The sequence below is a fragment of the Malania oleifera genome, chromosome 2 (genome assembly GCF_029873635.1).
Source record: "Malania oleifera isolate guangnan ecotype guangnan chromosome 2, ASM2987363v1, whole genome shotgun sequence".
NCBI lineage: Eukaryota > Viridiplantae > Streptophyta > Magnoliopsida > Santalales > Ximeniaceae > Malania > Malania oleifera.
In genome coordinates, this window is record NC_080418.1 from 115,181,851 (window position 1) to 115,209,317 (window position 27,467).

The 27,467-nt window shown below is 36.4% G+C and overlaps 2 protein-coding genes across 7 annotated transcripts in view; one reads left to right on the forward strand and one right to left on the reverse strand.

Annotated features, from left to right (window-relative positions):
- The window catches only part of LOC131149701 (protein RRP6-like 3), a 35,345-nt gene extending 12,420 nt beyond the window's left edge, over positions 1 to 22,925 (forward strand). For 2 of the 3 annotated variants that reach the window (XM_058100393.1, XM_058100395.1), the window contains 5 exons: positions 195 to 706; positions 786 to 1,284; positions 15,771 to 16,459; positions 22,335 to 22,416; positions 22,509 to 22,925. In XM_058100393.1, coding sequence (XP_057956376.1) covers positions 195 to 706; positions 786 to 1,284; positions 15,771 to 16,459; positions 22,335 to 22,413 — 1,779 coding nt within the window. In that variant the 3' untranslated portion in view covers positions 22,414 to 22,416; positions 22,509 to 22,925. The remainder of the gene's footprint in view (positions 1 to 194; positions 707 to 785; positions 1,285 to 15,770; positions 16,460 to 22,334; positions 22,417 to 22,508) is intronic. The other variant, XM_058100394.1, reaches the window with a different exon arrangement.
- A 1,682-nt stretch (positions 22,926 to 24,607) lies between these two features.
- LOC131149221 (ubiquitin carboxyl-terminal hydrolase 26) overlaps positions 24,608 to 27,467 on the reverse strand; it is a 106,493-nt gene continuing 103,633 nt past the window's right edge. For all 4 annotated transcript variants that reach the window (XM_058099474.1, XM_058099473.1, XM_058099472.1 and 1 more), the window contains 2 exons: positions 25,218 to 25,359; positions 24,608 to 24,971 (listed from right to left, as the gene is read on the reverse strand). In XM_058099474.1, the coding sequence (XP_057955457.1) occupies positions 24,877 to 24,971; positions 25,218 to 25,359 (237 nt within the window). In that variant the 3' untranslated portion in view covers positions 24,608 to 24,876. The remainder of the gene's footprint in view (positions 24,972 to 25,217; positions 25,360 to 27,467) is intronic.

Consider the following 27,467-nt stretch of genomic DNA (forward strand, 5'->3'; position numbering starts at 1 on the left):
CATTTTTCTTTTTCTAGGCAGTTGTTAGATTACCTTCATTACTTTCTTATGTGGTTTGGTTTAATCAGAAATGATGTTTTGGTTTACAATCCCAACTTTCAAGATTTTCTTTTTTAGCCACATGATGTTGCACCTCTTCTGCTTCTTCATTTTGTAAAGTTACCTACTGGTAATCATTGTGCTATTCTTTTCAGGCTCGCCTGCATGATGAGAGCTTGAGATACGTGTTATCAGATCAGGCTATTGTTGCTCTTGCAGATATAGTTCCAATGACTCAAACAGAAATTTGTGATACTATAACTCAAGCTGATCAGAATGTGGACTCTTTGACTTTCATCCTTTCCTTTCCTTCTCCATCCCCTGTTATTTACAGTCATATGGAGGACTTGTGCAATTTGTTACAAGATGAGACAGGCTGTCTTGATGGTTTTTTTCTTATGATTCTCCAAAAGCACATGGGTCCAAATGGAAGTTGTCCGCTGTCTATCTATAATTATGCTCTGTTGTCTAAATCAAACATAAAAATGACAAATATATTAGTGTCCAAGAAAAATGTGGCTAAAAATTATAAACGGAACAGTCGGAAGGCTTCTCGGGAACTGTTTGTTAAGAAATTTTCCTGCAAATCTCCAGTGTATCATAACTGTAGAATCTATGCAAGTGATGGACGATTGCTTTGCTATTGCGACCGAAGAAAACTTGAATGGTCAGGGAAATGCAGTTTTTTATTTATGAAATATATAAGCTTAGTTTGGCTTGATTAATATTGTAATTGTCTATTGCAGGTACCTTCGTCGAGATTTAGCAAAACTTGTTGATGACAGTCCACCTGCTATAGTGCTTCTTTTTGAACCCAAAGGTCGTCCAGAGGATGAGGACAATGATTTCTATATCCAGAGTAAGAAAAACATATGTGTTGGTTGCGGTGAAACAAATCACTACTTGCGTTATCGAATAATTCCATCATGCTACAGAATCCACTTCCCAGAGCATATGAAGAGCCATCGTTCTCATGATATTGTCCTACTTTGTGTGGACTGTCATGAAGTTGCTCATTCTGCTGCTGAGAAGTATAAGAAGCAGATTGCTGCAGAGTTTGGAATACCACTCTTCGTTCGTAAAGTTGTAGATTCTAAGCAAGCCCCAGTTATATCTGAGTCATCTGCACCTATGCTGAGTCAGGAGGAGGAGGGTGTCTCTCCTCTGCAATTGCGAACAGCCGCTATGGCACTCTTACGCCACGGACGAAGAATGCCACCAGAGCGTCATGAAGAACTTACTCAGGTTTGCAACTTATGATTTTTTCTGAGTTCATAATTTGAGCATCGTATAATGTTAGTTGCATGTTGCTGCATGCACTCGTCAGCATTTAAATCTCAAATTCAAGATGTGGTTATGATGAAGAGAGACACAATCTCTATTTAAGCAACTAGCTGGCTGGATTTTATCAAAAAGATTGTATTAAGAATAGTAAAATGTAATAAACCTAGTTGGCTGGATTTCATCAAAAAGATTTTTAAAATGGCCATTGATATAGAATAAGAAATGGGTATTTGGATGAATCATTTCGACCCAATTTGGAGGCCTATGTTAAAGAATAGGATCAATGGTTTAGTGGGCCGGAAACCCAAATGTGCTTAATTTGTTAGTTGTTTAAGTATATGTGTGTAGTTTGCTTGTATTTGGATTATGTATGTTGAGGGTTTGTTTGTAGTATTTGTGTATCCTAGATTCCCTGGGGTATGTTTGTAATGTAATGTAGTTTTAGGGGTATGTGTGTAATTTCATGTGTTTAGAGGCGCTTTCTTATAAATAGTGTGTGAAATCCATGAATTAAAGTGAACGTGAGTTTCCCCCTCATATCTCCTCTCTACTTTCTTCCCCTTCCTTCCTCTCTTCAATTTCTTCTAATCTCTGTCGTGGCTGCAGATCCTTGACGCTGCACCTGCATCAACCATCAATGGAAACCAAAATATGTGCTTATGCCATGTTTCTTTATGTCATAATGTGCCATGACCATCTCTAGCAACTTAAGATTACAGGCGTACTGAATTCTGTGTTCACTTACTAGATCATAATTCCTCCTTACTTGATATTTTATTTTCCTTTCTCATTTTACCATAAGTTTTAGCTATCATAGTAAGTCGTAGGATACATCTTCACTTTCTTTTCTTTTCTTTTCATTTTTTGATAAAAAGAAGAAATATTAAAGGAGAGAATTTACAAAATGAGGACTTAAGTGCATGCCTTTGGACTATAGATGCAACGCAAAAGGGAACACACAGTGAATGAATGCTTATTTACATGTGAAATCGTTCACTTTCCATTTACATTAGACTTTACATTTAAGTAAGAAAATATCCCCCATTGAAGTCAATAGAAAATTAAAAGTACTTAAAAATAAATTTCTGGAATAAAAAATCAACTCTTCTTTCACGAACAAAATTGAAGCAATTCAATACTGTGGTTCTTGTCGCTCTCCAAATTTCAAATTTGAAGGCATCCAATAAAAATATGGCTTTAGAAAATTAGTTTAGCATAAACACGATTAGAGATTAAATTACTGGAACAAAATTTAATCTTTAAAAATGTTTCATGAGGTGTTGGTAAAAAATTTTTGGTCAAATATACTGGATTCTTGAACAAACTCTGGACTTGATCCACCCTATGCAATTTAAATTGACTTGATATTGAAATTGTTGTTATTTTTGGTCATTTAGCATTATTAGTGTGTGCTAGTGTTATGTTAGTAAGGGTGAATTATAAGCATATGATGATCATGTTATTTACTTGACATATATTATAAATGTAGGCGATAGACCTTGCATGGTGATTAGGTCTTCCATTTTTTTTTTCCACCCAATTCTTAAGCATAGTAATAGAGCAAGATCCGACCTAAACTCTCCCGCCAACCAAACCCGAAACCTGATCTTCCTATGAAAATATGCCATCATAGGAGGATTATCTGTACCTCTAGAGATCAGAAACAAATCCAGAGGTCACCAGAAAACAGAGCAGTTGCTGGAAATTTATTGGACAGCACTGTCCTATTTGCAATCTCAATAATCCTTCCATATTTCGCAAAAACAACACCATACCTAATCACAGAACCCTCAGATCCAGGTGTGTGAAAATCCATCATCAAAAGAGGCCAACCCACCGGCGAAATGCCAGCAAGTCCATTCCATGCGTCAGTGCATGAGACGTCCTCCCAGCCTGTTTTTGCACTGATTTTATCTAGAATGTCTTAAAATCCTTCCATGTACCATATTATCAATTTGCTGGTCATGTTTTTTGTTCAAAAATCCGACCTTTTTCTATCGTTTGCTTGTGGCAATTGGTTAGTTGTTGTTGGTTGGTCCCTTGGGGGTGCTAGTGTTTGTGTTAATTTTTGGGGCTGTGGCACCATTATGTTAGGTTGTTGGTGACTCCTTTGTGGTTGTTTCAGTGGCTCACCTTGTTTGTGGTTATTCCAATTGTTCTAGCCATTCACTTTCTTGTCGTTGGTCTCTTTTTTTAGTGCTAGGATAAAGTCCCAAACCCCAAGTTGTGTTCCACTCATCAATCACTTGTTCGGTTGAACAACATACTATAATTGTCTGTTTGCCTCAGAGGAAGAGCTTTCAAGGTTCCTGTAGTATCAATCTTCCAACAAGCATCTTGTCACATTGCGTCTTTTACTCAGAAAGGTAATCCTACAATATGTATATCTTCTCTTATCTCTCCACAGCCCCTAGGTTATTGACTCCATTGCCACTGACCATATGATAGGCGTAACCAACTTCTTTTCTTTGCTCTAGTATTCTAAAAATCTACTTCATGTTATTGTTGCCAATGGGTCCATCACTATAGTTAAGGGGATAGGATTAGTAAATCATACCATTTCCATCTCCCCTTTTTCTATTTTGTACATTTCGAAATCCCCCTTCAATCTTTCTTTATCTAGGGATACTCAGTCTTGGGCTTTTGATCATTTAGGGGTATATTCTTGTAAATCATTTTTATTTTTTCGACCTATTCCAACTCTTGTTTTCCTTTATTCTCATGTATTTGGAGGGCCAAACCTCCCCCAAAGATTGTGGTTTCTGTTGTGTTTTTGTGGCTCATATACTTGATGAATTGCATAAACAAGGAAGAAGACAGTGGAAAATCACATGTGCTGAGGAGCAGTAGGGAAACAGTCGACGGTTTGGCTCCAAAATTCAAAAAAATTGCATTCTGCCTGAAACAGTCGACTATTTGGTCCAATCAATCGATGGTTTGGCTTGGGAACCCAGTGCAAATTTTCAAGATTTGAATGTGAATGCAAGTTGGTTGGGTGTTTGGTGGGAAACCTCCGAAATGTTTATAAATATACCATTCTGGGTATATTCAAAAAGAAGGAAGATCATTGTAAGAGTGATTGTATTGTATGTTCTTTGGCACTTACATAGTGAAACTTTGCCAATTGCTCCTGTGGATGTAGGCATTGCCGAATCACGTAAATCTTTGCATTGTTGCTCTCGCTTTCAGATATACTGCGTGTGTGTGTTCCATATTTTTTATTCATTGATTGCTGCGTTTAATTTCCACTGTGCAAATTCGAGTTCATTCACAACAACTGGTATCAGAGCGTTGTTATGGCATCTAGCACTTCATCTGCGAAATTTGATGTTGTCAAATTTGATGGAATCGGAAACTTTGGTTTGTGGCAGACGAAAGTGAAAGATTTGTTTGTGCAGTAAGGGATGGTGAAGGCCTTGTATGGTGTTCAACCGGAAGGTATGAATGATGCTAATTAGAAAGAATTAGAGGCAAAGGTTGTTGCTGCAATACGATTGTGTTTGGTTGACGAAATGCTTTATCATGTCATGGAGGAAGATTCTCTTGTGGCTGTTTGGCAAAAGATTGAAATCTGGTACATATCCAAGTCCCTTACTAACAAATTATTTCTTAAGCAGTGTCTTTATTAGCTTAAGATGGTAGATGGTTCAAACTTGAATCAATGCATTTAATCATATTATAAGTGATTTAATGTGGGTTGATGTGAAATTTGAAGAGGATAATAAGGCGTTGATGCTACTGAATTCCATGTGAGTGACTCACACATATGAGAACGTAGTTACCGCTCTTACATGGGGAAAATAGACCCTAAACTTGGAAGAGGTAACAAGTGTCTTGTTGGGGTTTCATCAAAGGATAAAAGTCTACGATGAAAATTCACACGAAGAAGGACTAGTGGTGAAAGGTAACCATGATCATGGGAGAGGAAAATTCGGAAATGGATCAAGTCAAAAATCCTGAACTCAATCCAAGAAGAAAAATGATATTTGGTGTTATAAGTGCGGTAAAAAGGGGCATATTAAACTGGAGTGTGCGGATTGGAAGAAAGGAAATGCTGAAAAACATGAAGGGACTTCAAAATCAGCAAATGTAGTTCAAAAAGGAAATTCAGTTTGCAGTGATGGTGATGTACTTTCAGTTTCGTCGGGGTTGGATTGCCTCACGAACTCATGGATCCTAGACTTGGCATGTTCTTACTATATGACTCCAAATAAGGAGTGGTTCAGCACTTACAGGTTGGTAAATTCAGGTTCAGTTCTTATGGGCAATGATGTCTCTTGTAAAATATTGGCGTAGGAAGTGTTAGAATTAAAGTGTTTGATGGTGCTGTAAGAACTTTGAGCAATGTAAGACATATACCGGACCTACGAAAAAGTCTCATTTCACTTGGCACTTTGGATTGTAATGGATTTAATTACAAATCCGAAAGTGGGATTATGAAAGTGTGCAAAGGTTATTTGATGGTGATGAAAGGGCAAAAGTTAGATAGAAATATTTATACACTGCAGGGAACTACTGTTTTAGGTAGAGCTACAGCCGTAGATTCTGAATTTGATGAAACCGTTTTGTGGCATATGCGGCTTGGGCATATATGTGAACATGGTATGAAATAACTTCACAAGAGGAAACTCTTGAAAGATATGAAAACATGAAAGCTGAATTTTTGCAAATTTTGTGTTCTTAGAAAACAAAATAGGGCACAATTCAAATCAGCTATTCACAAGACGGAAGGTATTCTTGATTATATACATTCTGATATTTGGGGGCCGGTTAGAGTAGCATTAAGAAGTGGACATGTTTACTTTGTGAGTTTTGTTGACGACTACTCACGGAAAGTCTGGGTATACTTAATGCGGCACAAGTCTGATACGTTTGCCAAGTTTAAGTTGTGGAAAGCTGAAGTGGAAAGCCAGATTGGGAGGAGAATCAAATCCCTTAGGTCATACAATGGGACTGAGTATGCTTATTCTAGGTTCATGGAGTTTTGTGAGCAGTATGGCATTAAGAGACATTTCATTGTTTGCCGGACACTTTAGCAAAATGGTGTGGCTAAAAGGATGAACCAAACACTAGCTGAAAGAGCTCGGTGTCTCAGGCTTAATGCAGTAAGAGGCATTTCACTATTCGCCGGACATCTCAGCAAAATGGTGTGGTTGAAAGGATGAACCGAACTCTAGCTGAAAGAGCTCGGTGTCTTAGGTTTAATGCAGGGCTACAAAAGAACTTCTGGGCAAAGGCAGTTAGTATGACTTGTTTCTTGGTAAACCGATCACCAAGGCATCACTAGAAGAGAAAGTGGCGGAAGAGGTATGGACGGGAAATGCAGTAGACTATTCTGGATTGAAGGTATTCAGTTGTCCAACCTATATTCACGTGTCTAGTGAGGAGAGATCGAAGCTTGACGCAAAGTCTAGACGCTGCATCTTTTTGGGATATCAAAAGGGTGTAAAGGGGTTCAAGCTGTGGGATCCAATGACAAACAAGGTGGTGATCAGTAAGGATGTAGTTTTTTATAAAAAGGCTATGGTGAAGCGTACTCAAGAATTTGATAAAGAGAAATAGGAGTTAGAAAACTGGAGCAGAGACGAACATGTTGTGCAAGTGGAGTTAGAAACTTGTGGCAATGATAATGATCTTGGCCCTCCGGTTGTAGGGAGTTTTAGCTCGAGAAACCAGCAAGTTGACAATATTCCTATATGGAGATCCAGGAGCACTATTAGACCACCGCCAAGGTAGGAGTTTGAAGAGTTAGCATCTTATGCTTTCATTACTAGTTGTAATGATCCAACTATTTTTCAAGAGGCAGTGCATGACCAGGAGAAAAGTAGGTGGATGGGTGCTATGATTGAGGAAATGGAATCGTTACATAAGAATCAAACTTGGGAGTTGGCAGAGCTTCCAAATGGGAAGAAGGCGATAGGTTGCAAATTGATATATAGGAAAAAGGAAGTAATTTTAAAAAAGGAAGGAGAGAAATTCAAAGCATGGTAAGTGGCAAAGGGGTACTCACAGAAAAAGGAAATAGATTATGATGAAATCTTTTCACTTGTGGTCCGACATCAGGGTAGTGTTGGGATTAGTAGCTCATTATGATTTGCATTTGGAACAAATGGATGTGAAGATGACATTTCTCCATGGTGACTTGGAGGAACAAATTTATATGGTATAGTAGGAGGGATTCAGTGAAACAGGGCAAGAACACTTAATTTGCTAGTTGAAGAAGTCTCTTTTCGGGCTGAAACAGTCTCCAAGGCAATGGTACAAAAGATTTGATTCCTATATGATCAGGGTAGGCTACAAGAAGATGTGAGTATGACTGCTGCGTGTATGTGAATAAGTTTGATGATGGTTCTCTTATTTTCTTATTATTGTTTGTCGATGACATGTTAATAGCTGTGAAGGATTTAACTGAAGGAAATCAATTAAAGAATCTGTTGCATAAAGAGTTTGACATGAAGGATCTTGGTCCAGCCAAGAAGATACTTGGCATGGAGATTCACCGGGACAGAACTGCAGGGAGGTTGTTGTTATCTCAGGGTGGTTATATGGATAAGGTGTTGGAAAGGTTCAGCATGACTGATGCTAAACCGGTAAGTACACCTCTAGCGAGTCACTTTAAATTGTCTACTTCTGAATGCCCAAGTACGGATGATGATATCAGGGACATGTCAAAGGCCTCCTATGCTAGCGCCGTGGGGAGTTTAATGTATATCATGGTGTGCACAAGACCAGACTTGACACATGCAATGAGTGTGGTGAGTAAGTTTCTCTCTAATCTTGGTAGGCAACACTGGGAAGCCATCAAATGGATTCTCAAATACTTAAGGGGTACTCTTTTTATGGCATCATGTTCGACAAGCAATAGGATAGTCCATCAGTTGTGGGGTTTGTTGATGTTGATTATGTAGGGGATATGAATGACAGAAGGTCTATAACGGGTTATGTCTTTACCCTTGTGGGAGAACCTATATGTTGGAGGTCCATAGTACAATTCTTGGTGGTATTGTCTACAATTGAATCTGAATACATGGCAGTTACCGAAGCTGCAAAGGAAGCCTTATGGCTTACTGGTTTGGTCAAAGAGTTGGGTTTACAGTAAAGTGGGGTTGTGCTACGTTGTGACAGTCAAAGCGCTATCTACTTGGTGAAGAATCAAGTGTACTATGCTAGAATCAAGCATATTGATGTAAGGTTCCAGAGGGTCTGGGAATTGATTACTTTAGGTGAACTTATACTGGGTAAGGTTTACACATTTGAAAACGCTGCGGACATTTTGACAAAACCGGTTACTATTGAAAAGTTCAAGAATTTTTTGGACTTACTTCACGTCTCCAAGTGCTAGAAGGGAGATGGACCCAACCTAACATTCCAAGGTCAAGGTGGAGCAACAAGTTATGTTTTTCAGGTTCTCCTAAGGGGCGTATACTCGCCAAGGTGGAGATTGTTATGTTTTTGTGGCTCATATATTTGATCGATTACATAAACAAGGAAGAAGATATAATGGAAAATCACATGTGCTGAAGAGCAACAGGGAAACTATCGACTATTTGGCTTAAACAATCGACGGTTTGGCTCCAGAATTCGGACAATTTACATTCTGTCTGAAATAGTTGACTATTTGACCCAATTAGTCGACGGTTTGGCTTGGGAACCCACCGCTGATTTTCAAAATTTGAATGTGAACATTAAGTTGGTTGGGTGTTTGGAGGGGAACCTCTGAAATGTTTATAAATATACCATTCTGGGTATACTCAAAAAGAAAAAAAATCATTGTAAGAGTGATTGTATTGTATGTTTTTTGACACTTACATAGTGAAACTTTGCGGATTGCTCCTGTGGATGTAGGCATTGTTGAACCACGTAAATCTTTGCGTTGTTGTTCTTGCTTTTTGATATACTGCGTGTGTGTGTTCCATATTTATTCTTCATTGATTGCTGCATTTAATTTCCGCTGTGCAAATCCGAGTTCATTCACAACAGTTTTCATTTGGCTGACTGTGCTTAATAGAATCAATACTAGTTATCCATTATAAATCAGAAGACCTTTGAAGGCCTTATCTTCAGATGTTTGTGTGCATTGTTATTTGAATTTTTGAGTCAGCATCTCATTTGTTGTTACACTGACTTTGCTTGGAGCATCTGGAATTAATTATTTGGCATATTGGGAGAAGCTTGGGTTTGTCTAGTGTCTGTGGGAGGAATGTTGGCTATTTCTTGAGGGTTTTGGAAGAAGGGGCTATTCTGTGGCAATGCAGTATATTTGTAGTGTTGTGGGATTTAAGGTTGGAGTGAAATGCACAGATTTTTTCAAGGAAAATATTGAATAGGCAGCTGGTGTGGGAAAAAAATTATTACTTGGTCTCTTTTGGTGCATTGGCTTGGATGCTTTAAGGGAGTGAGCTTTTCAGAAATTCAATGAGATTGGAGGAATTTTTTGCTTTGATTTTTCAAAGCATTTATTTTGTGCCATTAGATTTTTTTTTTTTTTTTCTGTATTTTTACAGAATTTTGATGGGAGATGTCTTATCCCCTTTTGTAAATTCTTCTCTTATTAATAAAATCTCCTCTGCTAAAAAAAAATATGTACGTGTGTATATATATCCCCCTTTTGTATCATGTTTTTTAGTAAGATTGTATGCAAAGTCACTAAATTATTCTGTAACCTTCTTTCCTGATTCTACTGATGTTTAGGATTTGGAGATGAGGTAGACGAATGGCGCCGGACGTGAGGCTGGTGGACCTTAGTACTTTTGAGTTACTCCTATTGCCACAGCTACATCACATCAAATCCATTGTCGCCTTAGTAATCCACCATCGGACAAGTTAAAATAGCTAGTTCCTACTTTGAGTTTTGTTTCTAATCTAAGCGTGAGTCTTTTTAATTGGAAAACATCATCACATTCCATTTGCCTTTTGAGTTAATAAACATGGGGTTAGTCCTTTCGTATTAGTCCTATCCGATGTTGGGGATCCTAGTCGTGCGTCTCATCAAGTTTGAGTTTCGATTTGTTTGTCGATGACTAATCTGTTCCAAGAAGACTTTGTTGTATTTAATGAAAGATCTATAGATTAAGGTGGCCCATCACTCCCTCGCTGTACCCTTTCCTTACTAAGTAGGGTTCCTAGGTGCCCATGCTATTATTAAGGTAGGGTGCTATTGTACTACTAGTGGAGTGGCTTTAATCAAATCGTTTGTCTAGAGTGGGTGTAACAATAACCATGGTCTTAAATTTCCACAAAATTATCAAAATTTATGTTGAAACTTCGTATCTCCATCACCCATGAATTCAAAATGGTAGTCGATTTACATCTTACAAAATTTTCATTGAAATTTCAACAAATCAGCTGAAACTTTCCGAAATCTCAAAATTTTAGTGAAACTTGTTGAGATTCTAACTAAAGAATGGAATTTCCTTGGAATTTAAATGAGAGATTTAAACGAAAAGCAAGATTTCTCCCTTAATTTATTTTATGTTTTAATTAAAACAAAAGATTATTGCAAGAGCTTTTGAAATTATATAAAAAATTAAGCTTAGATATAAGCAACAAAGTTTTATTTAGCCATTCATGTCTAAATTATCTTTATTTATATAGTTAAATTTTTTTTAATTGATTTATGAATTTCATTTATATTAGCTGAATATGTTTAATATGCATGTTATATTGCAACTATTGCACCTCATACAGAACATTGATGTATTTAATTTATATAAACATTTTTTTGATAGCAAAAGAAAGATTTCATTTGACAAAGAAGAATTTACAGAGACATATTCTCCCGTCAAAATTGAGAAAAAATTCAGAAAAAAGAACTAAGTACACAAAAAATACTTCGAAATATTAAAGAAAAACATTCCTCTAATCACGCTGAATTTTTTAATTTATAATATAGTAATCCTAAAAAAACCTACATTATTATGTCTATTAACCATTTCTAAAATTTCATACAAGAATTCAAGCTTTAATACTTATTTCCATTTTTTTTGAAATCGAAATTTTTGTACTTTTGTAGCTTCAAAATTTTAGTCGAAATCATAATTTAAGGCCTTGGCTATAGCCAAATATTTTAATAGCTTTTGTGCCTTCTATTCTCAAATAGGACTCAATTTCATATGCTAGTCAAGATACTTCATAGTGATAATGTTAAGGAATACTTCATTGCTCAATTTACTACCTATATGACTAACTCTAGTATGATACATTTGTCATCTTGTGCTCTCACTCCACAACAAAACGAAGGTGCATAGTGGAAAATCAAACATTCTTCAACTCACTCATACCCTATTGTTTCAAATGAATGTCCTTAAAGCTTTTGGAAGTGATGTTGTGCTCATTTCTTGCTTTCTTTCTTCAATAAAATTCCATCCTCTATCCTTGGTGGTAAAATCCCTTCAGTTATCTTCTCTAAGGCTCCGTTGTTCTTACTTCCTCCTCATATATTTGGTTGTGTACTTTGTCCATCAATTAAGTCTAACAATGGATAAGATGGATCCTCATGCTATCAAATGTAAAATTTTTATGGGGGACATGTACTCAAAAGGGATATCAATGTATAGTGCTACTTTACATCAATTCTTTGTCGCTACAAATGTCATTTTTATGAGCCTACACCTAAACTATTTTGATTCCTTGATTTTTGTTGACATTGATGAGTCCCTTCCTATTCCTAGCCTTCTAGATTCTAACCTAATATCTCCACTCAATCCTCCTAGATCTTCATCCATTTTGAGTCCTTTTCATGCTTGAATTGTCCCAATTTGTAGGTGCACATACATCAACTCAAGGGGGGAGAGCCTCCCCTAGCTTCCACATTTTATGCCTCTAGTTCCCTCATTAGATTCTATTTCCCAAGATGTTGATTCTCTTATTGTTGTTTGAAAAGGTAAATGCACTTATTCCAATACCCAATCTCTAATTTTGTTTCCTATGATTTTTTGTCACCCTTATATAATAGTACTCTGTCCTTTGTTGCTAATCCAAAATCTAAATCTGAAGTCCTATCTGATCTAGGGTGGAAGATTGCAATGTTTGAAGAGATGTGTGAGCTACTGGACAATGATACTTGGGAGTTGGCCTGATAAGTGTATGGTTGGTTGCCGCTGCATGTGTACCATGAAGGTCAATTGAGATGGTTCTATGGATCGTTTAAAGGCCCGCCTTGTTGCTAAGGAGCATACTTAGGTGTATGGTTTGGATTATTCAGATACATTCTCCCCAATCACCCAACTTGCCTTATTCATCTTTTCAACCGTCATGTGTCACTGCAATTAGATGTAAAGAATGCTTTCTTAAATGGTGATCTTCAAAGGAGGTCTATATGGTACAACCACTTGGATTTGTTGCTCAAGGAGAGTCAATCTTAGTGTATCAGCTCAAGAAATAATTATTTGGTTTTAAAACAAACTTTCAAAGCATGGTTTGGTTGAGTGTATCGGCTCAAGAAATCATTATATGGTTTTAAAACAAACTTTCAGAGCATGGTTTGGTCGATTTGGTGTTGTCGTACTCGAGTTTGGCCTCTATGGTGGATCACTCCATATTTTTTATTCCATTTGGTAGGATTTTGCTTATTGCGGATGTGGATGATATTGTGCAAAGCTTAAAGCATTTCCTACAAACTAAGTTTCAGACCAAAGAATTGGGACAATTGCAGTACTTCCTGGGTATAGAAGTGTCCAAATCTTGTATGGGAATCATCTTGTCACGAAGTATGTTCTTGATTTTTTTATGAGATTGATATTTTGGGACCCAAAACTGTTGATACACCCATGGATCCTAATATTAAGTCAGTGCATGATATGGATGAACAGTACCAGAGAGTTGTTAGAACATTGAATTATTCCATAGTCACTTGACTGGATATATCTTTCTCAACAAGTGTTGTGAGCCAGTTTCTTGACTCTTCAAGAACATGTCACTCGGATGTAGTAATTTACATCTTGAAATATCTCAAAGGTGCACCTGGTAGAGGTCTTTTTTATCAGGATTGAGGTCACACTTGTGTTTAGGGATGTGCAGATGCACATTGGGCCAAATCACCTTTTGATAGAAGATGCACGACTGAGTTTTATATCTCTATTAGTGGTAACTTTGTTTCTTGGAAGAGTAAGAAACAAATTGTGGTGGCCCAAGTGTTGAGTCAGGAAATAGGGTCATGGCTCACATTATAGGTGAACTTGTTTGGTTGAAGAACATGTTGAAAGAATTGGGTTTTCCACATTCTTGGTCTATGGAGTTGATGTGTGATAACCAAACTACTATTCATATTGCCTCCAACTTGGTCTCTCATAAGTGGAAAAAACACATTGAAATTGATTGCCACTTTGTTCGGGAGAAACTTTGTACAAAAGCTCATTACAACCACTCCTAAGTGTGATTTGTAGCATGCTAATTTATTCACTAAAGCCTTAGGGGTGCTTGTGTAACAAGCCAGGAGCATATGATATCAATGCTCCAGCTTGAGGGGGAATGTTAATGGTTATTTTGGTCATTATCATTGTTAGCATGTGCCAGTGTTATGTTAGCGTGAGTTAGTAAGGGCATTATGGCCATTGGTATGCACTTGACATATGTTATAACTAGAGGGAGAGACCTATCATGGTGATTGGCTTGGTCTCTCATAAGTGGAAAAAACACATTGAAATTGATTGCCACTTTGTTCGGGAGAAACTTTGTACAAAAGCTCATTACAACCACTCCTAAGTGTGATTTGTAGCATGCTAATTTATTCACTAAAGCCTTAGGGGTGCTTGTGTAACAAGCCAGGAGCATATGATATCAATGCTCCAGCTTGAGGGGGAATGTTAATGGTTATTTTGGTCATTATCATTGTTAGCATGTGCCAGTGTTATGTTAGCGTGAGTTAGTAAGGGCATTATGGCCATTGGTATGCACTTGACATATGTTATAACTAGAGGGAGAGACCTATCATGGTGATTGGATCTTCCATTTTACCCAATTCTTCAACATAAATTGTCCAAGTCCTTCAAAAAACCATGAGCTTAACTAAAAAAAAAATGTCTATTTGAAACTTCAACAAATGTACAGTAAAATTCTAAGCCAATAAGGTAGTTCTAATTATTATGAATTGACTCAATTGAATGCATCCTATATCGAGCAGTTTATACACATTGGCAACAAATTTGCACCTCCTCTTCTTTAGGCACCAAGGTGCCCTTTGCGCCTCAATGCACCTTAAGCGCTAGGGCACCCTTCCTTTCATTTTTCTTTGATTTCTATAAGTAGCAATTTTTCTGACACAGCAAATATGTTGTAGTGTAAGTTCTTATATGGGAATTGCGAGTGCTATGTTAGTAGGTGGTATTTTAAGAGTGTGGCTGTCAAAAGAAGAACCTATGCTTGTGCTGTTTAAAACTTGATTTTGTATGCCACTATTTGGAATGAGTGACAGTCTATGTTAACTGGATATAAAGTCAATGTGTTCATGGTCTCCACTTTCCACCATGCTGATTATTACTTGTATAGTGGGGCAGGTCTGATATTGAATGTGATGCTTGCCCTTTTTAGTCTGCTTATTGCCGAGGGAGACGGTTCGTATATTGTCCTGAGAGGATATTTGTCAGCTGACTTTGCTCTAATGGGATTGTTGAAATAATTATCCATATCAATAGCCGAACAAAAGAATGAAAAGAATATAAGATTGGCAGCACTCTCAATATAACTGTTTGAGATAAATAAAATCTGAATAGCCTCAATGTGTGCCAAATCTATGGAATAAGAAGTTTGGACAATTATCTGAAAGGGAGTAATTTCATGCAGAAAAGGAAAACATAATGCAATCAAGCAGGAGTTACAAATGTCAATGTGGGGCGAGGGGAGGATCTGATGTGCACAGCCTTACAGAGAGGCTGTTCCTGTAACTTGAATCCGCAATGTGCAGATTGCAATAAAACAACTTTATCAATTTTCGAAGACCCGCCCCAATGAAAACAAAATGTGAAGATGTGTAAATGTTAATGTAAGATGAGAAAGCATGCATAATCAACGAAAGACATGGTTCTTTGCAGAGAAGGGTCACTTGGTAAGTTTGATTTGTGTATTATGGCAGAAGTAATTCCAATGATGGCTATATGCTTGAATATTGTTGTTCACCTGTGGAACCATTGGTTTCGTCTTGTAATGACCAGATGGATTCTTGAATTGATTTCTACTTTTTTGAGTGAATTTCACGTACTCATTAAAGAATTTTTTTCCCCTCGCTTAGCAAATAATATCTGTTTATTTTTTCTAGATTTTTTACAAATTTCTTCTATATTATCACTACATCCATTTTTCCCCTAAACCCCCACCCCCCGCGGCCACTGTGGGGAACAAAACAAAAAAAATTACTATTTAAAATTTTCCATTATATCCAGGTAGACTGAGTTTGTTTATGTTTATTTAAGAAGTTTCTCTGAATGGAATTCCTCTTCTAACTTTTCTTGCAGATTGTTGGGAAATATTATGGAGGGAGGGAAATAGCAGAGGACGATTTAAAAAATGCTTTGCTAGTGGGCATGAGTCCTCATGAGAGAAGGCGAATGAAGAAGAAGAGGGGGTTGTCTTTTAAATATACCACAGGTAGTACCCTCCCACACGAAGGCCAGGAGAGTAACACCAGCATGGTCTTGTATACTGTACCAGATTCCGTAAAACTTGATACTGCAGATGAATTGCAAAATAATACAGGAGAAGCATTTATCAAAAATGAAAACAGGAGTCCCTCCATGGTGGTGGATACTGATGTGAGCAATCCCTCCATGTGTTCTTCTTCTGAAGTTTATGCACAAGTTTTAAGCTGTAGCAATAAGGATACCAACTCTGATCAAAATGAAGTTTTTCAGACACAAGAAGTTTGCTCTTTAATTGATGATGATAATTATGAAAGTAGAAGTCTATCAAATGGAACAGTGGAATCATATTGTTCTGGATCTAGAACCGATGGAATTGTCTCTTCTAAACATAATTCAAAGTTATCTTTGTTAGGACATGGACCACATGGGAAGCAAGTAGTGGATCATCTGCTAAAAGAATATGGAGAGAATGGTATTACCCAATTTTGTCAAAGGTGGAGACAAGTTTTTGTTGAAGCAATTCATCCTCAATTTTTACCTGCTGGCTGGGATGTGAAGCATAGGTACTGCTTCTTGATTATGCTTACCCACTTTGCTTTCTTTGTATAGCAAATAATTATGCAGGTGTGCCATGAATAAGATATATATATATATATATATATATATATATATAGAAAATAAAGAATAATGATTTTCTTTTCAAGTTGCCTGCACCTCTTTCTCTCTCTCTCTTTCTCTCTCTCTCAGTTTTTTTGGGTGATTGTAGGTTTTTATATATTATTTGTCCCCTCCAAATGGATTTGGATTTACCTATAAATGCTTGAGATTTAAAATGAAAAACCTTAATCTCTATTTTAAAAAACTTATGCCCTCTCACTTTCACTGTTAGCCTGCACCAGGACCTGCTAATGCACCCTCCTCACCTTTGCAACCACCCATTTGGTGAAGAATCCTACATCCATGGACTTCAAGTTTGTGACTTCTAAATATGCAAATATTGACACTACAAGCAATTCTGGATGGCAGGGTTGTGTATAAAATGATAAGTACATGAAAAAAGAAGGCCAAGATGAGACAAGTAAAGCCAAGGATGTAGATGGAGCAAGATATATAAGCATGAAAACTGTACCATTTTAATTTTTTAGAAAAACAAGGAAGGTTATGCTAGAATATGAGAAATCAAAATTGTTTTGCTTTGTTAGTGATGTTGAAAGATCTTATTCCAGCCTTTTATGAATCTAAGAGGATTGGCATTCAAAGATTGTTGAGCCTTGTAAGAGTTGTAGAAGGCTTGTACAAGATCTTTTGACAGCCACAAAAGTCTTCTGGGTTTTACTGCACATGGGTTCCAAAAGCTGTAGGCTGCTCCCTCCCTGTCATCACTGAAGAGAAAGAAGCCCAAATAAATTGAAAATAATAATTATTATTATTATGAGCCGAGTGAGAGGGACGCTAGGGTCAGACAATACACCCCACAACTATTGGGCAAAGCGTCCATCTTTCTGGATCAATTTTTCCGCTCAATACTGTTCAGGCACTGCAGCTGTCACCATGGTGACTCCATTGCTGACAGTGGCACCATCTTCCCCTGCACCTTTTTTTCATCCCTGCTTGTCACCTGGTGCCACTGGCTAAGAACCATCAATAGAGAACAATGTTCGTGGAATCACAGCCTCCATGACAGTGACCCTTTTCTCTCAAATCTTCATCAAAGCCAGCACCCACAGTTGTTTGGCTGCAAGCCTGCAAATTTGCTTCAACTAAGCATAAATCCCACACCCCCCCCCCCCCACCCCAATCCTGTTTCCAATCACTGCCACAGCGGTCAATTGCTCCTCAAAGGCCCAAATTTGTGCTTGATCCAAGTTGAAGAGAGGCTGCAATTTAATGCTTGGATCTTCATTTGTTGAGCACGGAGATTTTCACCCTCTTCATCTTAAATATTTCTTCAATTTCAGTTGTGGCAATTTATTTGTCTGAGGATGCGGATTTATTTAGATTTAATGCTTCTTTGGGGACGGATTATATCGCTGGCCATGTATAGGGTGAGGTTAGGCATTGTCAACCTAATAGTGTAAATTGACTGGTTCAAGTGCCTGACCTAGCTGATGCAACGTAAACCTCTAGGACTACAATGTAAATACATCGTATTTGAAATTTGGAGAATTTTAGGGCGATCTTGTATTGCTACTTTTCAGGACTTCTACAATTTTTGCAGCATTTTATAATGGTATTTTTTTTTTTTTAGGCAATGACTTGGTAGATTCTACAATTTTATTTATTAGGAAAGATGCATGCTTGTAGTGTTTAGGTTCCCTAAATTAATTTTCTTGAGTCTCAAGCATATTTGGCTGGTATGTGATTGTAAGAGGTTTCCTTTAGAGTCGAAGATTATGAATTAAATTGAGATTAGGGTTTAGGGTTTATCCCCTTTGTCTGAGGAAGCAAGGTCCTTAATCAATAGAGCTTTTAAGTGGGCTGATAAGAGACCCTACGGTGTTTTCATAAAGAAATTGGGGAAATTGAAAGAACGGAAAATAAAAAGAGAAAAAAAGGTTGATCACTTAGAGAGGATCTACCTACAAATTAGCTAGAGGCTATGAATTATGTTATTGCTTGAATGGAAAAGCCACGTAAGGTTACATGTATATAGGTTGGGTACTTTGCTCCTATTAGGAATGTAAAATATCCCCATCCAAGTCCTTAATGACTCAGTCCTAATTGATATGGGAATCCTAAAACATTGAGGGTGAGTTTAGTCCCTCCTTTTTGTCTCAACTTCTCATTTTTAAAAGAAAAAGCTAGGTCGCACGTGTTTGGTAAACAACTTTTCCAGCTTTTAAAAGGAAACTTCTCATTTCTATTGATTATTTTATTTCAATTTTAAAATTGAAAATGTATAAAATAAGTTATTTAATCTAAAAGAACTATTTTTGGATATTAAAATTTCTAACAAGAAGTTTTCAAAACAACTAAAAATTATATTATTTGGTTTTCAACTTTTTTGCAAATGGACAAAAATCAACAATAGAAATAGAAAACTCGCAAGTCGTAACATAGACAAACATGTTTTTATAATCTGTTTCTTCACTATGCAAAAATAGAACTAGAAAACAAAAAATAACAGCGATAGCAAACAGACCCTATATTTTCTAAAAAGACATATTTGTTTGTCAATTTAAATGCTTTTAAGCATCTTACAATTTTACCAAATACTCGAAGTCAGCTTTTTCTTTTAATAGCTCCCTTTTCATAGGGGGGGCTAAACATTTTTAAAACAAATCAAAACGTTCTTTTTCATCAGCTTCTTTTTAAAAATAGAATCCTAAGGATTTGGGAATCATAACACATTAATTAGAAATGATTTGGGAATCCTAACACATTAATTAGAAATCCCAATTGATTTGGGATAATTAACACAGACCCGTGGATGGTAAATTTGTTGAGTTCATGGTTGAGGATTTTAGAATTTAAATATATATACTCTCAAACACTACACGAGTAAAAGAGACTAACGTTTTCATGAAGAAATGAACTTTGGACTCGAACTTGCATTTCCACCATCTCTTTCTAACGTTGTATTAAATGTTACACTTGACTTAAACCCAAGAGAGAGAGGGGAGAGAGAGTGATTCAATTTTTTAACCCACCCTTAAAAAAACAATTACAAAAATGAGTAGACAAGTTGGGCTGGGCAAGGACACAAGATCAAAACCCCAAAATAAAACAGCTTTTGAAGCTTCTATATGTTCCTCTCCCAATACATTAACATCGACTAACATTACAAGAAAAGCTTTTAAACCACCACGGATGAGATATTTGATGTCAGAAGTGTTCCCCAAAAAACTTCCTCAGCTGGCTGCACCTCTATCTTCTTGCTCAGAAAGCTCATCTGAATGAACATCATCAACATTAGTTGGCTTATGGAACTAAACCATGACATAACACACACACACACACACAAAAAAAACTATTTTCACCAAATATTGACCTACTTTAATACCCGATGTTAAAAATTCTTAATCTTATTCCCAAGAGCCACATCTATGCCCTTCTGGTGAGAAGCACAGATGTACGTCATTTACTGAGAACTTTAGAAGCATGGAATCCCAAACTGGTTCATTTTTAGTGCTGCTGCAATAATTACCAGCGATATTGCGGTACTCATGATGATGCACCCCAACTATTGGGAAAATCATCCATCGTTCTGGATCAATTTTTTCCACACTCAACCTCACCAAGGTGACTCCATTGCTGATGTTGGCACCATCTTCCCCTGCCACTGGCTAAGAACCATCGATAGAGAACAATGTTCATGGAATCACAGCCTCCATGACAGTGACCCTTTTCTCTCGAATGTTGATCAAACAGCATCCACAGCTGCTTGGCTGCAAGCCTGCAAATTTGCTTCAACTAAGCATAAATACCTTCCCCTACCCCCTCAATCTTGTCGCCAATCACTGCCACAGTGGTCAATTGATCCTCAAAAGGCCAAATTTGGGCTTGATCCAAGTTGAAGAGAGTCTGCAATTTAAGGCTTGGGTCATCATTTGTTGACCACAGATATTTTCACCCTTTTCATCTTGATCTTTCTTCAATTTCCGTTGTGGCGATTTATTTGTCTGAGGATGTAGATTTATTTAGATTTAATGCTTCTTTGGAGGGGTTATATCGCTAGCCATGTATAGGATGAGGTTAGACATTGTCAACCCAATGGTGTAAATTGGGTGGTTCAAGCACCTGAGCTAACTGATGCAATGTAAAACTCAAGGCCTATAATGCAAATAGTTCACATTTGAAATTTTAGAGAATTTTAGGGCGATCTTGTGTTGCTATTTTTCAGGATTTTTTGCAGCAATTTTATACTAATATCTTTTTATTAGGCAGTGACCTGGTAGATTCTGCAGTTTTATTTATTAGGAAAGAGGCATGCTTGTAGTATTTAGGTTCCCTAAATTTATTTTCTTGATTCTCAAGCATATTTTTGGCTGGTAAGTATGTGATTGTTGGAGGGTTTCTTTAGAGCCAAAGATTATGAATCAAATTGAGATTAATGTTTACGGTTTATCCCCTTTGTGAGAGGACACAAGGTTCTTGATCAATAGAGCTTGTGGGCAGGCTGATAAGAGCCTAGGGTTTTTGTAGAGAAAATGGGGAAATTGAAAGAAAATAAAATAGAAAGAGAAAATAAGGTTGATCACTTTGAGGGGATCAGCCTCCAAATTAACCGAAGGCTATGAGTTTTTTATTGCTTGAATGAAAAAGCCCTGTTGGGTTACACACACACACATACATAGTGTTGGGAACTCTACCCCTATGAGGAATGTACCATATCTCAATCCAAGTCTTTAATAGACTCAATCTTAGTTGATTTGGAAATCCTAAGACATTAAATAAAAATCCCAACGTTAAATAGAATCCTGACATTAAATAGAATCTCAATGGATTTGGAAATCATGACACGTTATTTAGAAATCCCAATTGATTTGGGAATCATAACATTAAACTGAAAATCCCAATTGATTTGGGAATCCTAAGACAGGCCCATGGATGGTAAATGAAGGTTGAGGGTGTGGATGATATCATTTATGTGGATTTATCATTCCCAACAGATTTGTCTAAATTATCTCTAATGACTTGCCCATTTATTTTTGAAGCCTGTGTGTATTTCGTTCAACTACAAGTGCGCTTGGTTCTTCAATTTTCTTCCTTTGAATATCTCAAATTCAAGGTCAATTTTTAGCAAGCAGGGGAGAATGGTGCTGTGTGAACCTCAAGGCTTATGGCCCAAATTCATTGCATTTGAAATTTTTAAGATTTTTTGACAATCTTGTAATATTGTTATTTTTCAGTATTTTTCCTAACTTTGCAGCAGTTTTATAATAATATTTTTCTCAGTAATAATCTAGTAATATTTTTGGTTTCCTGTATTTATTTGCTTGCTCCCTAGCATATTAGGCCTAAAACATGTGATTGTAGTAGGTTTTACTCAGATTTGATTATTATTAATTAAATCGAGCATTAAGGTTTATCCCCTTTGTGTGAGGACGTGAGGTCCTTCATCACTCACATTCCTTGGTATTAGATTCTATTGGAGGTTCTGCTCTCTCCAATTTTGAAATTGTTTTATTTAGCCCTAAAATGCAGGCAATTTAGAATGAATCATTAAGGGATGACAGTTGTGTTGTCCGACTCTTAAATTTGGTCCAATGTTCTTTTCACAGCTTATGCCTTGAGAATTTGAAGAAATCATTGGTTGTCAAATCAATTTAAGATGTTTATTTCTAAAGTAGCATTACTATGAGGGGTACGAGGGCTAATTTTTTGATAGCGCACAGATATGAGTCATCAAGATGATGGATGCTAGTAGCTTTTTACCATCTATTTGTTCTTGTTTTGCAAGTTAGTAACTGATATTTTGGCCACTATTTTTGCCAGTGGTAGAAGAGAGTTCGGTGAATTCAGCGTGTACAATCCTGCCAACAAAGCTGTTGCTGATGCTGGTGCTAAGGGTTAAGAGGTGAATCCATTATTTTTTACAGTAACTAATTGGATCTGAATATGAAATAGGAGAATAACAGTAGGAAGTTTTAATCACTTATGTTTTGATAGCCAAAACTCCGTCGTCTAAAAAGGCAGCATTTTGTGGGCTACGCACAGCAAAGGCGGTGTTCACCTTCCTTTCTTTTGTCACCTGAGCTGGTCTAATGTTTTGAGTGGTTGTGGTGGCTGGGTGGGAGAGGAAGCAGAGCGAGGAGCAGACGATGGATTTGAAGCTCGAGGGAGTAACCAAATTTGTTCAGTAGAGCGTCTTGTTTTGCGTCTGCAGGATGAATTGTATTTTTTCTTTTTGAGTACCCCTCCCCCTTTTCCCCCCAAAACAAGCTAATTGTGTGCGTCAAAATACAATCAGTGTAAACGTGCTGTTTACCCCAAAAAAATATTGGATCTTCCTCTAAGGACCGATGTGGTTCTCCCATTCCTCCTTCAATAAAATCACATCTAGTGTGGTATCTGACTATTGTGAACTATCTGAATAGGTGTATAATTTTATCGGACTAGAAGACGACGGACAAGACTAGGACAATCCTTCGGAAAAGACTTAATTTTTTCTTCTTTCTGCCTTCTAGTCTTCTTGCATGTGCTATATGCTTAAATTGGGGATTCAGCTGCTAAATGCTCAGGACGCTTCATGCCCCCAAGCAACAAAGATTTTTAGTTTCAAGTTGACTTTGCAAAAATAGGAAAATTTTTATATCCATCTGAAAATGCAACATCCCAGTATCTATCTACCTACTTAAAAATCTAACATTGTTTAGTTTTGTTAAAATTTTACTTTTATTTTTAATTTTTAAATAATTATTAAAATATTGCTTTATTTTTCATTTTTTGCCAATTTTTATTTATTTTCTAAAAAATATGGAACTCAAATGACTTTTATAATTTTAAAAAATTAAAAATAAATATATTTAGGCTTCTAGCAATTATAAAAATCATCAATATTTTTAGCATTTTTTTTTTTTTAGAAAAGTTCGAAAAAAAGGACTGTTTTTCAGGTTGTACATGTATGTTTGTATTTTTATTTATTTATTTCTTTTCGTGTTTACTGCTTGAACTTATTTGTGCATTTGTAGTTCTTAAATGTTTGATCCCGTTAATTAAGTGTTGGAAGGGCTACTCATGGATTGCGTTGTATGTGATGATCTTATTTTGAATATTATTTGTTTAGTTCTGCTCCCTTTTTAGATATAAACTTCGAGCTCGTCTAGTTATTAAAAAGGGCTTCTTCTTCTTCTTTTTCAAATTTTTAAAAGTTAATTTTAAAATTTTTAATATTTCTATTGAAAGGATAAAAAATAAAGAATTTTTTTAATTGTACAAATCAAATTATATTTATTTTCTGTATTTGAAAATAACTGCAAAAAAAAAAAAAAAACCTTTTCTAATGGTTCATAAATAATATAAAGAATTAAAATATAGAAAACAATTTAAAAAATAATTTTCAACTTATCTAATACAAATTTTAAAAATAAAAAAAAGTAAGAAAGCGTCTTTGTAATTATTTTAAATTTTAAAAATAAATAAACTGCCTTTTATGAGTGAATAGTGAAAAAAATTGTCACTAGATTCATTTTTTCTCATACAAATGTTACAAAATTTAAAAATAAGTTATTTTTTGTAATTCTTTGAGGGTCTAATTTTGTTTAAGGAAAAAGAAAATAAGAACAAAATTTATTTTCTACAGTACAGCTCCCTACATACAAGTTGATCATAATTGAGAAAAATTAAATGTTAATAAAGTATAAAATTAAAATTTTATTCATTGATCTATTATATTTCTTATTTTCTTTTACTTTTCTTGATAACTGAACATTCAAAGAAAACATATTCATTTTATTTTTTCTTTCCTATCTCTAATATTTCTCAAGTTTCAAATTGGGTGTGCCTCTTCTTCTTTTTTTGGCACATGTGGAGTCCCAAACAAATTTTAGTGAACTTACCATATGTAGTAATGTTAGTGAGTGAATTTAATTAATTGTTATTAGTGGAGCATTTGGCTTTAATTTTCAATGTAACTCTATGCCCCGCAAAATAAATACATGAGTCGTGTGAGATTCGCACCATCTTCCGCCCATTTGGCAAAAGCATACTTAACTTTGAAAGATCTGCATAATTGAATTAAATAGAAATAAAAAAAATCAACGAGAACATTTTCACGAAGAAATGAGCTTTGCGCTCGGAGCTTGCATTTCCACCATCTCTTTATAAAGTTGTATAAAAGAGAGAGAGAGAGAGAGAGAGAGAGAATCAATTTTGTCTCCCACCCTCTAAAAGAAGATTACAAAAAGGGGTAAACAAGCTGGGTTGGGGTGGGCAAGGACACAAAAGATCAAAACCCCAAAAATAAAACAGCTTTTGAAGCTTTTATATGTTCCTCTCCCAATATATTAACATGGGCTGACGTTACAAGAAAAAGCTTTTAAACCACCACGGATGAGACATTTGATGTCAGAAGTGTTCCCCGAAACCCTTCCTCCGCCGGCTGCACCTCTATCTTCTGCTCAGAAAGCTCATCTGAATGAACATTATCAGCATTAGTTGGCTTATGCAACTAAACCATGACGCAATACACACACACACACACACACACACAACTATTTTCCCTAAAAATTGACCTACTTTAATACCCAATATTAAAAATTCTTAATCTTATTCCCAAGAGTCACATCTATGCACTTCTGGTTAAGAGCACTGATATGAATCATTTACTGAAAATGGACCCCCAAACTGGTCCATTTTTAGTGCTGCTGCAAAAATTACCAGCAATATCTCGGTACTCATGGATTTCTGAATCTGTAACCCAGAGTGTATCTCCAGGAAATATATTCATGTCAGCAAGAGTGGCAGATTCCCCATCAATTATCCTGGAACCTTTGTGAAGTACCTGATTTTCTTTAACCACCTGCAAAACAACAATGGATGCCATCAGTACAAAAATTATACAACCATGGCAACACCAGAGGGGTGGTACATTGCCCAGCAAGCTGCTTGACTAAAGAAATCCGAAGATATCTACTCTGGGCAGGATCAAGACACAAGTCCAAATATCATTTCCAAGATTCAAAATAAAATCAAAGGGAAATTTAGGCAAAAGACATTTAGTTCTGATATACAAAGCTCTTTCAAGGAAGTGCTTATGGCAGCATCTTCTAGAAGATAAATCATAAAAGTATCAAACGGGGCAGTACAGAAGAATGGCTGTCCTACCGCTACCAGGTGGCGAGCTTTAAAAGGCAATCATAGCAATTGACACGCTACATACCCTCAAATTCAATGTTGGGATATGAGATGCATATGAATTTGGAAGATGTTTATCGTTTTGAAATTGCTGGTTTAACAGAAATACACTGAAAGAATTATGTGGATAGACTCTGGAATGACCTGCAGTAATATACTCTTCCTGATAAGTTTCAAAATGGGCATCGCAACAGTAGCATTACGTTTTGACAATGGATGCAAGTTGAATAACTGCCAGAGCATTGTATCCCACAAAAGAAAACAACCACAAGTAGCATTTTCTTGGGGCAGCCCTTTTTCGGTTAGTTGACTAGTAAAGAGGAGGATTTTCAAGAAAGGTGGCTTTTCCTTGTGTCCCACAAGGAAAAATGAAAATGATGGGTGCATGATTATTGATACCTCAATACAAGGAGGTAGTTTAACTGCATGATGCTTGAAAGTAGAAGCAAACGAAAAGTAAAAAACAAGAAAGGGGGGAGGAACTTGCTTTTTTGTTTTAAAATTTCAGAGTTTCATCTTTTAAACTTGTCTAAATAAGATGGGCTACACAATTGAAGGCAATAGATAATGTTGGAGGCTTCTACAACTCATGGCACAATGAAGAATGTCAAGTGTGTGCTGTGCCCCATGCCTGCCTTTGTCTTGTTATTTCACCAGGGGCCAAGGGGTAAGGAGACGTTGGAGATGGAGATGAAGATCTGCATCCTGCCACGACTGTTCAACCTTTTGGCTCCCTATCTCTGTTATTCTTCTATACTAACAAGTATATACTTCCTACGTACTTCATTGTTTTAGCTTTTTCTTTATTTAATAAACATATTTTACTCAATAAAAACAATTACGATACTACCAAACTTTAATTCACACTCTGCATTTTCTTCAAACTCATGAAATTCAATATAATTATGTTCTACTTCTACAGCAGTCTTTTTTATTTTATTTTTATGACCTGGGACGCCAGCCTCCAAACAGGGGGAAGATTGCCCAGCTCCACAGACAGCCTCTTGGTAAATCATGGGTATGATCTCAAGGGCAGCAGACTCAAACCTCGACCATGCGGCAACCCAGGCTCAAGCCTTACCACTTGAGCAACCCCAAGGGGGCTACTACTACAGCAGTCTGTTTCTCTTACATTAATATGATTATAACATTATATCCACGCTAACCTTAAATACTAGTGATATTTGGACATATAATTGTTATTTGAGCCTATAATATATTATTGGTGGATTCCCTATGGCACTTAAAAAACTGTTCTTTTGGTTAAATGGTTATCATGTTTTCCCTTGGATGTGAAAATTTGGCTAAATGTTTTCCCTTAAATACTAGTTATCGTATATGGCAAAATGGTTACCATATGGCACAAAGTAACAGAAAGTAAATTCGGAATGCAAAATAAAGAGTGGGATGCCAATTTGGGTTTTGGAAGTTTCTTTAGTCATAGGAGGTACATTTCGCAGGTTTACCTTTTTATCTTCTTCTAACAAAGTTTCAATTTGGTTGAGGAAATGATATTAGATGTTGGGAAGATGTTTGGGTGCAGGCTGCATTATCCTGTTCCTTTGCTCAACTATGTTGTCTTTCTTCTCACCACAATGATGTGATTTCCTCATTTCTTATTCCTAAGAGGAATTCCTTCTCTTAGTATTTTCATTTTAGAAGGGATTTAAATGATAAGGAGATGGAGAAGCTGTCGTCTTTGCTCATTATGCTGGATTGTTGCTGCCTCTCCTATAAGAGTGATAGTAGTGTTTGGTCTTTGAAATTATTACG